The sequence below is a fragment of the Cucumis melo genome, chromosome 7 (assembly GCF_025177605.1).
Source record: "Cucumis melo cultivar AY chromosome 7, USDA_Cmelo_AY_1.0, whole genome shotgun sequence".
NCBI lineage: Eukaryota > Viridiplantae > Streptophyta > Magnoliopsida > Cucurbitales > Cucurbitaceae > Cucumis > Cucumis melo.
The window spans coordinates 2,640,051-2,652,190 of NC_066863.1; the positions used below are offsets into that span (position 1 = coordinate 2,640,051).

Below are 12,140 nucleotides of genomic sequence, written 5' to 3' on the forward strand. Positions count from 1 at the left end.
TCTTTCCTTCTCTATTACACTTTCATTTTCCCCCACCGACAGTCAGGTGACGCATCTAATTCTTCCCTCCAAATTTCCCATTTTACCCTTCTCTTTTTTCTTTCTTTTTTAGCAAAAAAGAAAAGAAAATTGTTTCCCCTAATCTATTGCTTTTATTTTACTTTTTTAGTTCTAAACATGGTGGGTCATCACAGTATTTGTAGATTTCAACTTACATTTTCCTTATATATATATAATCAGACTTCGAGGTTATTATATCTTCAAGTGATAGAATTCGAAAATCGAAAAGAAAAGTCATGACAATATCATTGAATCAAGCTTTCTACGATTTGTAGATTTATAGTTAGTTTTTTCTACTCATTTATTTTTTAATATAACAATGCATAGTAGAGCTTCAACCTTACATGCTAATACCAATTATTACCATTGCAAAGATTATCGATTTTATCTCACAATTTGATGAGTTGTCATAACATATAGTGGATGTAGAAGAATGAGTTAATATTTTTTTTTTCATTTAGATAATTTTTAAAGACTAAATTATAAAAAATATACCTATCAACTTTTACGATGTTCATGAACTCTAAGAGTATTTATGAAATTTTTAAATAGTATTTTTAAACAAAAAATTAATGATTTCCTTCTGAAACTTAAGTATTTTTTTGAATTTTTAAAAGTTTTAAGAATATATTTTTCATGAACAATTTTTATAATTTAACCTAATTTAGATTTGTAATAATATATATGTAATCTAATTAAGCTATACAGCCACCATCATTCATATCATTCACAAAGACAAAATCTCTTGGGTTGGTTGGAACATAACACTTTGAAAGCTCAGTTTTTTACTTTTATTTTTTTGGACTATTGAATTAATTATACTCATCACACTTTTGAAATTTGAACACAGTATGGGCATAATGGGGATTTGGGTAATGAAAGATGTTGAGAAGTTCTTTTCTCTTTCTAATTTTTTTGCTTCTTCTTCACTGTTTTCATATTCACCAGTGCAGAGCTTCCTCTCTGTTACTCATATAAACCCCAACCAGAAGAGAGAGACAGTACACAGAGAAACATTGCTGAATCTGCTCAACAATTGAGTAGAAAACAGATAACAGGGCAGATCTGGGGAAATTAAGCTTTGGAGCACACAATTTCCTCAATCAATGGCTTCCAAATTGATTCTGATTATAGTTTTTGTTCTTGATGTTATTGCTTTTGGCCTGGCTGTTGCCGCTGAGCAAAGAAGAAGCACTGTAAGCTTCAGTCTCTCTCTGTCTCTCTCACTCGTTCCATTGTCATTTTCTTTTGTGCTTTTTACTGCAAATTTTGTCGATTGGGGTTCTTTGCTTCTGGGTCTGTTTTTTTTCTCTGATTCTGTTTGTGGGTCGTTCTGGGTTTGCTGAAATTTGTATTGGAAAATCGAGAATAGATGGCAGAAGAATCTTGGCTTCTCTGAGTTTTTCTTATCTACTACCTAGCAATGGTTTTTAGGTTTCTGCTTTAAATTTTTAGTTTGTTCATTGTTGATGAATGAGGTATTAGTCTTTTCCATTCATTAGGGTTCGCAATTGTGGCTTTAGTAGTTACAAAGCAGGAAAATGGAAAATGATAATCTATTGGTATTAATATTATGCAAGTATAATCATAATGTCAAGAGAAATGGTGAGAAGATTATTGATATTTTCATTATTTGAAGCAAACTAACTAAGAATACCAAGATTATTGATAATTCAATAGTCACTATATTTTGGCTTTTCCAAAATGCAACTCTGAACTGTTAAGTGAAATAGAAGGGAACTTCCATAGATTTCTCTGCTTCGTACTAAGCACACTGATTCGAAAAGGTCCAGGCGTTTGACAATGGTAAAATTGAGATGGCTCTTCTCTTGTGTTTCCACCATCACCCACTCATTCCAATTGCCATGAATCTGATCTTGCTGATAAGCTGTATCAAAGGGAAGCCTGTATATTTGAACAAGCAAAGTCGATAACTCGATTTGTTCTGTACCCTTTTGGCTTCTTCTTTGCTTAAAAGATCAAGTAGTTGGTTTCAACTGATTAGTAATGCCTATATGATAATGTTACATTGATTTTGAGTGGTGTTGGTAAATTTATCTGCAAATTGGTTGATTGTTAAGAAGTAATGCATTGTGTAAATATTGTTTGATGACAGGCTAACGTCGTGCAAGATAAAGAAAAGGACTACAACTATTGTGTGTATGATTCTGACGTCTCAACAGGCTATGGAGTTGGTGCTTTTCTACTTCTCATGGCCAGCCAGACCCTCATAATGGCAGCTAGCCGATGCTTTTGTTGTGGAAAGTCGTTAAGTCCTGGAGGTTCAAGGGCATCGGCTGTTATCCTATTCATAATCTGCTGGTAAGTGATGAACCTATTTGTGATCTTCACTCCATCAGTTTAGCTTTGAGCAGAAAACTTCAAACTAAAGTATCTTAACCCAATACACACACAATCTTGCAGGGTGTTTTTCTTCATTGCTGAGGTTTGCTTGTTTGCGGGTTCAGTAAGGAATGCCTACCACACCAAGTACCGAACCATGTTCGGTGACAATCCTCCATCATGCCGAACTTTGAGGAAGGGAGTTTTCGGTGCTGGTGCAGCATTCATTTTCCTCAATGCAATTGTATCAGAACTCTACTATGTATTCTACTCAAAGGCAAGAGAAAGCTTTCTTCCATACGGCGGAGAAACTGGCGTTGGCATGGGAACCTACAAATGAGTGAATGTTTAGTCAAGCTTAATAGGTTACACTTAAGCTTCCATCGACATTCCCAGGCCGATTTTGAGATAATTTTACATATCAACTACTGGTTTTAGTTAGGAAGAAATGTCAGTATCATAATTTTTACTGTGTAGTTATTTTAACCAGGGCTGCTGGGCTTTTTTCTTTTTCATATTGGGTGGATTGTTACATTTGTATTGACAATAAGAGACTTCCTACAAATAGTTGTATTTTTTATGAGACCTCAGTGACATATATGTTCTTGTGTTTTCCATTTTTTATCAATGGGTATTTGATATATTCCAGAAGAAACTTAGAAAATTATGCCAATTTGCATAGAAAACCCTCAATTCCCATGTCTGTATGTGATCCCTCCACTCCACTTGCTGAAGGCAGGCATTCAGATTCTCATATTCATGTTTTAGTGCTCTTCTTAGTTCTTATTATGGGCCCAATATGAGGTCCTCTTCGGCATCCACTAAAAAGGGGGTAGTGATTTGCAAAAACACAAATTATAAGGTTCTGTTTGCATTTTTCTTTTTATTTTGTTTAAAATATCATATTTAAACCTCATTTTTCAACACTTCAATTTTGGAATCGAAGCTAGAAGTTCGGCTTTTCACTTAACTATCCATTAATCAAATGCTCCCTCCAATATTTCGTATCAATAGCTATGATGCTCCTTTGGGCCATATTCATGTCATATTTTCTTTGCACCAAAATCAATAATTAATTTTTGCTTAAATTCAAAAAGAAATGCCAATCTAAATATCCCTAAACTTTTAAAAAATTTAAGATTAAACTTTAAAAACGGTTAAAAAAATATCCTTTATCGTTATTTTGGATGGAACCTTTAAGGTTTTATTTTTAAAATATTTTTTAGCTATCGAAAAGTTTTAGAAATACCCTTCGGCTTAAAAAGAAAGAAAAATTAATTCTACACTAATTTTCTCACTAATTGAATTAAAAATAAAAATTTTAAAATAATAACATAGTTTTGAATTTATTTAACTATCAACACACAATCATATCACGGAGACAGACAATCTCAATATTTATTGTTGTAATTAATATACTACTAATTGTCAAATAAAAATGTATTTGACTATTAACACAAAGGGTTAGTCTAATAGATCTATCGATGTGAATTTTTTTAATTAACTAGTAATTGTTTTATTATGTTTCAATGAGAATGTTTTTTTTTTTGAAATTTCGTGAGATTTTGTAAAATTTTATGTTTTAACCAGAATTTAAAATAATGATGTTGATGAATACATTGAAGTGTTAATTTTACAGAAATTTCAGTTTTGATGGATATTTTTAAAAAAATAATAAAAACGTTAGTAAATAAATATTATATTATTTTCAAATAAGTAAACATGTTTATTATTTATATTTCGAAGTTTATTTTTTTATGATTTGTGATTTTTTCTATATTGTGATGGAAATATCAATTTACCTTTCCTATCGACATCAAACCCAGGAAAATGAAGAATCAAACCTTCAACTTGAAAATAATGTAATATCAATTATCATTCAACTAAGCTTATTTTACAAAATCGATAATTAAAATAAAGCATAATCAAATAATGAATAAAAATCAAATTATTATCCTTTTACCAAGTGCAGTAATACTTTAAGATCATTAAATATAATTTCTCTTTTTTTTTTTTCCCTTACCCTAAGGTCAGTATGTGTAGATGGAAATTCGAATCTTTAAGATTTTAGTCGAAAGTACGAATGTTTAACTATATGAACTATGCTTTGATATTATTTCAGAAGAAAAAAAGACGATTATTAAAAAACACGTATATATTTTAAATATCCAATAATATTTAGATGTACAAAGATTTTTTAATACAGAATATACATCTTAATTAATTGAGTTATACTTAAACACTATATTTAAGAAAAATTTAATTATGTAGTTTTATTTATTTGTGTTGTTTATACCTCATTTTCCATGCTTTCCTTATTAAATTTTTGGTTATATTGCTCCCTCCTCAAGAATATTGTTAATACATACATATATATATATACATACATACGTACATATATATATATATATATATATATAAAGAAATAGAAGAATGATTTTGAGGAATAGAAACATAGGACATGAGGCATAGTGACAAAGCAAAACGTAGCATTCATTTTTGTTTTGGACATTACCCAATGTGGAGAATGATGTGACCTTATAATATCAAGATTGGTGTAATTTATCTTGTTCCCAACAACTCCAACTTTATTGCAATCATTATTATTTTCATGAATTATTATTATTATTTTCATGAATTTCTAAATAGTTAGGATATCGAGGATCTCTATTAAAAAAATCAATAGAACTCACCTTCTTTATAAAATAAATGGTAATTAAAGAATAAATGGTAATTATAACAGTAACAATTTTTAGAATAATTATTAAATATGTAGTAATATTTTTAAAAAATTACAAATATAGCAAAGTTTATCGATGATAGGCTTCTATCATTGATAGATTCTTATAGTTTATCAGTGATAAACCAATATTTGTTGCATGGTCTATCAGTGACATACTCTTATTATTGATAGATTTTGACATATTTTGTTATATTTGCATTTTTTTAAAAAATGTTGCCATATATTTCATTATTTTGAATATAATTGCTATATTTGCAAGTATCCCTAAAATAAATGAGCTACTTCTCTCGTTATCAATTGTTTTTGAGATAAAATCTCATATTATAAAATATGATATAAGAGTCCATTAAGCCCAAACAAGTATTCGATAGATATTTTTATTATTTTATTTATTAGTTTTCTCAACGAAATAATATCCATCATCATTTTAAAACCTACGAAAATTTTGTGATAATTTTTAATTATAATAGTTAAAAATGTAAATAACAAAAATATTTACAAATACAATATAATTTTAAAATAGACATTACGAGTAGAATATTTAAAAACAATTTATTTATTTATTTATTTATATTTAAATATTTTTTTAAGAAAATAAAAGTATTAAAACTAAAGAACTCCAATATAATTGGTGAGTGCTATAAATAGCTATGAATAGTGGTGTGCTTTTCTAAATAATAATTATAACAAAACAAGGGTATAACTTATATAAGCCTATCAACATATATATAAATAGAGAAGTACATATAATTTGAATATGGTACTTTCATTTAAAATTTTAATTTTCTTTTTAGCCAGAAATAATTAATACTTTTTTCATTGGGCTAAACTTTGATTCATCAAAACTGATAAATAATATTAAGTATATTTAAATTCTTAGTATTATAAAAGGAATTATGGTCATATAATTAAATAGCCTTTTTGTTTATCTTAATTTGATTAATATATATTGTATGTTCAAACTAAAACTTAAAACTAATGAAAAGTAAATTTCAAAGCTTTTGTTTTTCTTTCTAAAATTTGTCTCAAGATTTAAACGTTATTAATTAGTTGTATTATCTAAGAATTTATAATCAATTGTGATCATTTTCATGATATAGAAGAAAAGTTTGTTGAATATATATAATTAATGATGCATATATGTATCAAATTATAACCATTTCAATAGATTTAAGTTCAAATTTTAATTCATAAAATTAAGGATTTCAAGATATTTATAAAACAATAACATCTCTAACTTGCACATGTGTTGTTTGTCCATATCATTATATTGTTTTTCTAAAAACTATAAAGTCTAATTACAACATTGCACATGATTAATGGCTTGTTATATGTTATTAATGATAAATTAGGCTAATAACACATTTTTGTTTAATTTAATTTAACTTGTATTTCTCTTTTCTAATTTATAAACAAGAATAAATAATCAGTGTCTGTCATCTTGATATTAAAGAATAAAATTTTTGATACTAGAAGAACAATAAGAAATCAACTAAGTCGGAAAAATTGGAAGATCAAGAAAAGACAACATCATAAGATTCATGAGTAAAATTCTGCACTACTTTAGTCTCGATTGATGGATAAAATAGAAAGAAACATTAGTAAAAACATTTTTATCAAGTCCCATATATTCAAAAGCAAATCAGAAACATCAAGAGGGGGATTGAAAACCCGTTAATAAAACAAACTTATTTTATCATATTAGATCTTTTTTTTAAAAAAAAGGGGGAATTAGATTTAATTATTAGCTCATGAACAACTCTTTAATATACTCTAATCACAATGATACTTTTTTTCATGTGTTAGATTATGTGTTAGCATGACCCAAATAATTGTTACGTATATTATATAATATAAAGATAGCCCTAATAGCTTGATTGAGTATTTAATTCTTAATAAATTATTTAATATATAGAGATGAAATTAACTTTTTTTTTTTCAGTTATTTAGTCCTTTCTTACTTTAAAATTTTCTTTATAAATCTTATGATCGGATTAAATCACTTAAAACACAAATTTTGTTGCTAAATATGGTAATATGTAATTAGTCGGGTTTATTGAGTAAAATTTGTTTCTAAAATTTTATTTGTGCAATTGATACATTTGTGATTTAAATTGATATGACACCCAAAGTTTAGAATTTAAGGTTCAAATTGATACATTCCTATACTATAGTCTAAATCGATATTTTTCATATTATTAAAAATTTACTGTTGAAATATACGAATTAAATTAGAGTATGTATCGATTATTATGATTGAACTATATAGAGTAATTCAACTGCTCCAACATGTCCGTGGTTGGCATGACTGACTATAAGCCAAGAATCTCAAACTTGCGGACGTTCCTCCATGTACAGTAATAGTGCCTTCCTTCTTCAAATTGCTTCTTTGTAATTTAATGAACAAAAACTGTACCACAAAACAGCACATACCCACATGCTATCTTACCTTTTTTCTTCTAAATACCCACTCTTTTTTATACAATTTGGGTAGATACTATATTAGATAGGTTTGTAATTTCATCTTGATGATAAAAAGAATCAAATATTTATTTGAATTTTATAGATTTTAATACTATATTAAGAATAAGATGAGTAATTAGATTTTTGACGGTTGTGATTGAGGGTGACGTAATTGGTGATTGTTGGTTTAATTAATGGCTTTTATTTTTAAATTTTGGTTGGTGAAAGTTATTGTGGGATTATTGTTTGAATAATAAGAAACCAGCTCAATGGGGTTGGCTTTAAAGCTTGGAAGAGAAAATTAAACAGGATTAATTTAGACAGCTTTGAATTCAATATCATGTTTCTCTCACACGCTTGTTTGTGGCCGTGGCCAATACCAACACCACATGTTTGTGAGAATGTCTAAACCAATTTCTTTTTTTTTTGTTAAATTATTAAAAGATTCACCGAAATTTTCCTCTTGTTTTAAAACATTTGATGTTAAAAGAAAAATCGACACATGCTTAAATGTTGTCTTTTAAACTTGATCTAAACAAGTGTTGATGCTCAACATTCTAATGGACTTCGTAAATAGTATGTTTTCAGACGTTCGTGAAAGGTTAAGTGTAATTATGTATTGCAATACTTGAAGGAATAGAAACATTTTTTCAATAATTGACTTTGTTTATATGTGTTTCTTTTTATTTGTTGAGTCTTGCCTAAGGCAAGATCCAATGTTTATTTGTGAAAATTCAAGTTCCCACGGTGTCAAGAAGAGCCATGTTTTAGTCGAAAATTAAGCTCGGTCTGATACATAATGCTGGAAACAACTTTTAGTTTACCAACGTTACACGTAACTAAAAGACAAGTATAAGAGGAATAACGTTTTGTAAATAACCCCCACTCAAAAACTCTTGAAGACGTAAAGTAAGTAATATTTAAAAAAGTCATTAATTGATCTTATTTCTTTTGTCGAATTACATACTTCACATAAACCTAAAAAATGTATATTGCATACTTATGCGAGAGATCTGTTGCGTAGTCGAGCTCAAAAGGCGAGATCATACCGAAGAGAATCAAAGTCAAAATTAAAATCAAGTCCACCAGGAACTCCCAACGACAACATATGCGGACATAATTCAAGCATTAACATTATTGTTTATTTATGATAATTATTGTATTGTGGTCTTACAACTTGGCCTCTGCAAACAAACAGTATATGTTTTGGAGGGTAGATGGTGAGGGTAATGTGAAATGTGAGTATTTGGGGTAGCTATAAAGAGACCCCTATGATCATGGGGCTTTGAAAAATGATTGGTTTAGGGTTGTGTGACAGATTCTTGCTCTTTGAATTTGGACAAAGAAACTGATTTTGACAAAAAGATGCATTGTCTTAGTACAATGAGGCAAGAAGGTTGCCTTTAACAATTCTCTCATTTCTTAATTTAAGAAAAGTCAATTCTCTATATCAACATGAGTCATGACCAAACGCTATGAATCTTTCTTTTAATTTTGCTTCCTTCTAATTCATTGTCATCACATATATAATCAATCAACATTCTACATTATTGTACACTTTTGGTTATACCGTTGGCTTATTACGTTTAAAGTTCTAATCAAATCAAATCGTTTATTTAATGGCCAATACTCAATAGTTTGATTATATAAATTTGAAAATTCAATTTTTACAAATATCGTAAGCTTAAGAGTTTAATTTTAACACTTTTAGAAATTTGAATCCAATTGTTAACAATCGTATCAAATAATAACCAAATCTAAACGACCGCAAATATATTACATACATTTTTGTATTTTATACAGTAAATTTTTTAGACATTTTTGGTTTTTGGAAGAGTAAAGTCTAAATATTTTTTCGATTTTTTATAATTTTGAAAAGATTCCATAATTGAATGGATATCATTTATTTGTTCCTTTATATATATATATATATATATATATATATATATATATATATATATATATATATATATATATATATATATATATATTTAATTAATAATTAACATTATTCTTTTCTTAAATTAGATAATAATAATTAACATATATAATTCTTACTTGTGTCATTGCTTTTAGGCTTCGGTGATTTAATATATATTTTACTTATTTGACCTCAACTAACACTATTATTTCTTATAAAGGAACGTATTTTATCGAATTAAATTTATGTTAGATGTAGATTTGTTCTAAATATGATTTGGTCTCTTATTAGTACTTGATTCTCTAATTTTCTTTCGGTTGAGGCGTACATTTGATTTTAAGAAATGGAATATTCAATGTTTTTATTTTTGAAGTTGAAGCCTTAAAAGAATGTTTGTATCTTCGATATTTAATTAGTTCGACCGAAATTTGATGATTTGTAATTTTATTATTAAATTGAAAAATGATGTGGTAACTTATGACTGATTCAAAAAATTTTCATCAACTCTCTACGGAACAATTAGATATTTTATGCATAAAGCACTTCTTCAAAATTTAATCTTATAACCATTGACCTTATGAGTTAAGACATATCATAAGAAACAAAATTATTTGTCCTATCTTAACAAATCATTCCTCTTCAAGAAAATATATTGGTAGACAACTTGTAATTGACTTTTTAAAACTTTTTTTTTTTTAATGCAAAATGTCTTTCAACACAAAAACACATGTTTGGGAATTTTCTTTTTGGAAATTTATTTTCCTAATTGTTTTGTATTGGTTTTTATCTCTTAAAATGGGGTTTCTAAGAATAATAATACTAAAAAAAAAAAAAAAATCCTCTTCATGACAAAAAAATTGCGATGGAAAGTAAATATTCGGTCAATTTTACGGTTTTTAACAAATCTCGTTTTCAAATCTTTAATTATATAATTTAAAAAAGTGCAAATTCATATAGTTTTTCTAAATAGTAATTAAAATCTTTCCCAAATTAAACTACATCTAACATTACAATTTCTTCATTTAAAAAATAAAAAATAATATATTTTTTTTAAAGGAGGATAAAATTATAATCATATTAATTAGAAAAAGTAAAATATTTTAATAGTCATATTTAAATTCTAATACAGGCTGTAGGAATCAAGGCACGAGGTTTTATTGAATTAGAATTTGTTAATGAATAATTATTAATGATAATTAAAAAGCATCCAAAGAGATTGTCTATATGTACATAGTGGGAAGGAGGATTCTTAGTCTTACACAAATATTTAAATTTATCTACTTTATATATATAAATCTTCTAATATTTTATTTTTATAAATATATTTCTTCCAGAAGCTACATTGTGACCAAATGGAACATTTCTCTCTTCTTTTTCTATGAAAATTTCATGATCCTTTACTTTGGATTTGGACAATCTCTTAGTGAAATTGTTTAATCTCATGTTTCAATATTATTTGGACAATAAATTCTTTAAATATTTTTACAATGGTATGATATTATCCACTTTAGGTATACATTCTTAGCTAAATTCATTCACAAATTTGGATGGATCTATTTTTTAGATGTCGGAGGTTCAGTCTTTACTCAATATAATATATAGTAACAAATAAAGACAAACACGTAATAATTATTTATTAAACTAAATAAATATTTTAAAGAAAAAATCACAAAAACGAACCCTAAAGTATAGTGGTAGTTGTAATTACACCTTCAAACTTTCAATAGTGACAATTAGGTCCAAACTTCTTAAAGTGTTAAAATGAACTCTTAAGCTTATAATAATATTTAAAAATTACCCCAAAAGCAAAACCCTTTGATATCATCCCAAAAGACGAGATAGTTGTCCTCACTTATATACCCAAGATCATTATTCCTTTATCTAAAGTGGGATTTTGGTCGTTTTTTTAACAAATATCATTTAGTTTTTGTATTATGAGTCGATACTTAAAATTCATGATCTTAACCCAAACTGCATAATCTAAATGAAAAAGAAAACATTTTTAGACATAGCAAAATGAATCAAAATATAGTAAAATTTCATATTTATCATTGATAAACTTCTATCGAGGATATCATTGATAGAATCTAAAAATTTGCTATATTTTATAAATGCTTTCAACAATTTTGTCGATTACAATAGTTCTCCTATAATATATAAGTTTAAAATCTTATAAGCTTACTTGTAATTTGATCTTTTAACATGTAGAAAAGTTTGTTTTAGTCATCGTTGATAGATCATGGCAACTTTAATATATATATATATATATATATATATATATATATATAAATAAAGTTGTGCTCGTTCATTTTTATTATAATCAACAACCAAAACATGAGTATTTATGTACAATACTCCCTAATTTAAAAACGAGTCAATCTTAAGGATTTGTGTTAAAATTTGTAACCTAAAATGTTTCATTATAAATGACCAAGAAAATGGAATCCTCTCAAAGTTTAAGAATTAATGAAATTTTTTATTATTGTTTGGTATTTCATGGGTGTATAGGTTGTTAATTACCATAAAGTTCATTAAAAAAAAAAATGGTCTATCGATTACGAACTTAGAAACGTATGCTATTAGGACGAGTCTTGCAAATGTAACTTCACT

At 27.1% G+C, this 12,140-nt stretch overlaps 1 protein-coding gene across 1 annotated transcript; it reads left to right on the forward strand.

Moving 5' to 3' along the window:
- The first annotated feature begins 900 nt into the window (after positions 1 to 900).
- On the forward strand, positions 901 to 3,058 carry LOC103493502 (uncharacterized). The gene is made up of 3 exons (XM_008454260.3): positions 901 to 1,256; positions 2,177 to 2,382; positions 2,485 to 3,058. Exons 1-3 carry the CDS (start codon positions 1,167 to 1,169, stop codon positions 2,741 to 2,743), a joined length of 555 nt encoding a protein of 184 aa, XP_008452482.1. The 5' UTR covers positions 901 to 1,166; the 3' UTR covers positions 2,744 to 3,058.
- Positions 3,059 to 12,140: the final 9,082 nt, after the last annotated feature.

What these genes read in the sequence shown, in the direction of transcription:
- LOC103493502 (XM_008454260.3), top strand. Translation starts at nt 1,167, where the DNA reads ATGGCTTCCAAATTGATTCTGATTATAGTTTTTGTTCTTGATGTTATT. An exon ending in CTGAGCAAAGAAGAAGCACT is followed by an intron (nt 1,257 to 2,176) that starts GTAAGCTTCAGT and finishes GTTTGATGACAG; the next exon opens with GCTAACGTCGTGCAAGATAA. An exon ending in ATCCTATTCATAATCTGCTG is followed by an intron (nt 2,383 to 2,484) that starts GTAAGTGATGAA and finishes ACAATCTTGCAG; the next exon opens with GGTGTTTTTCTTCATTGCTG.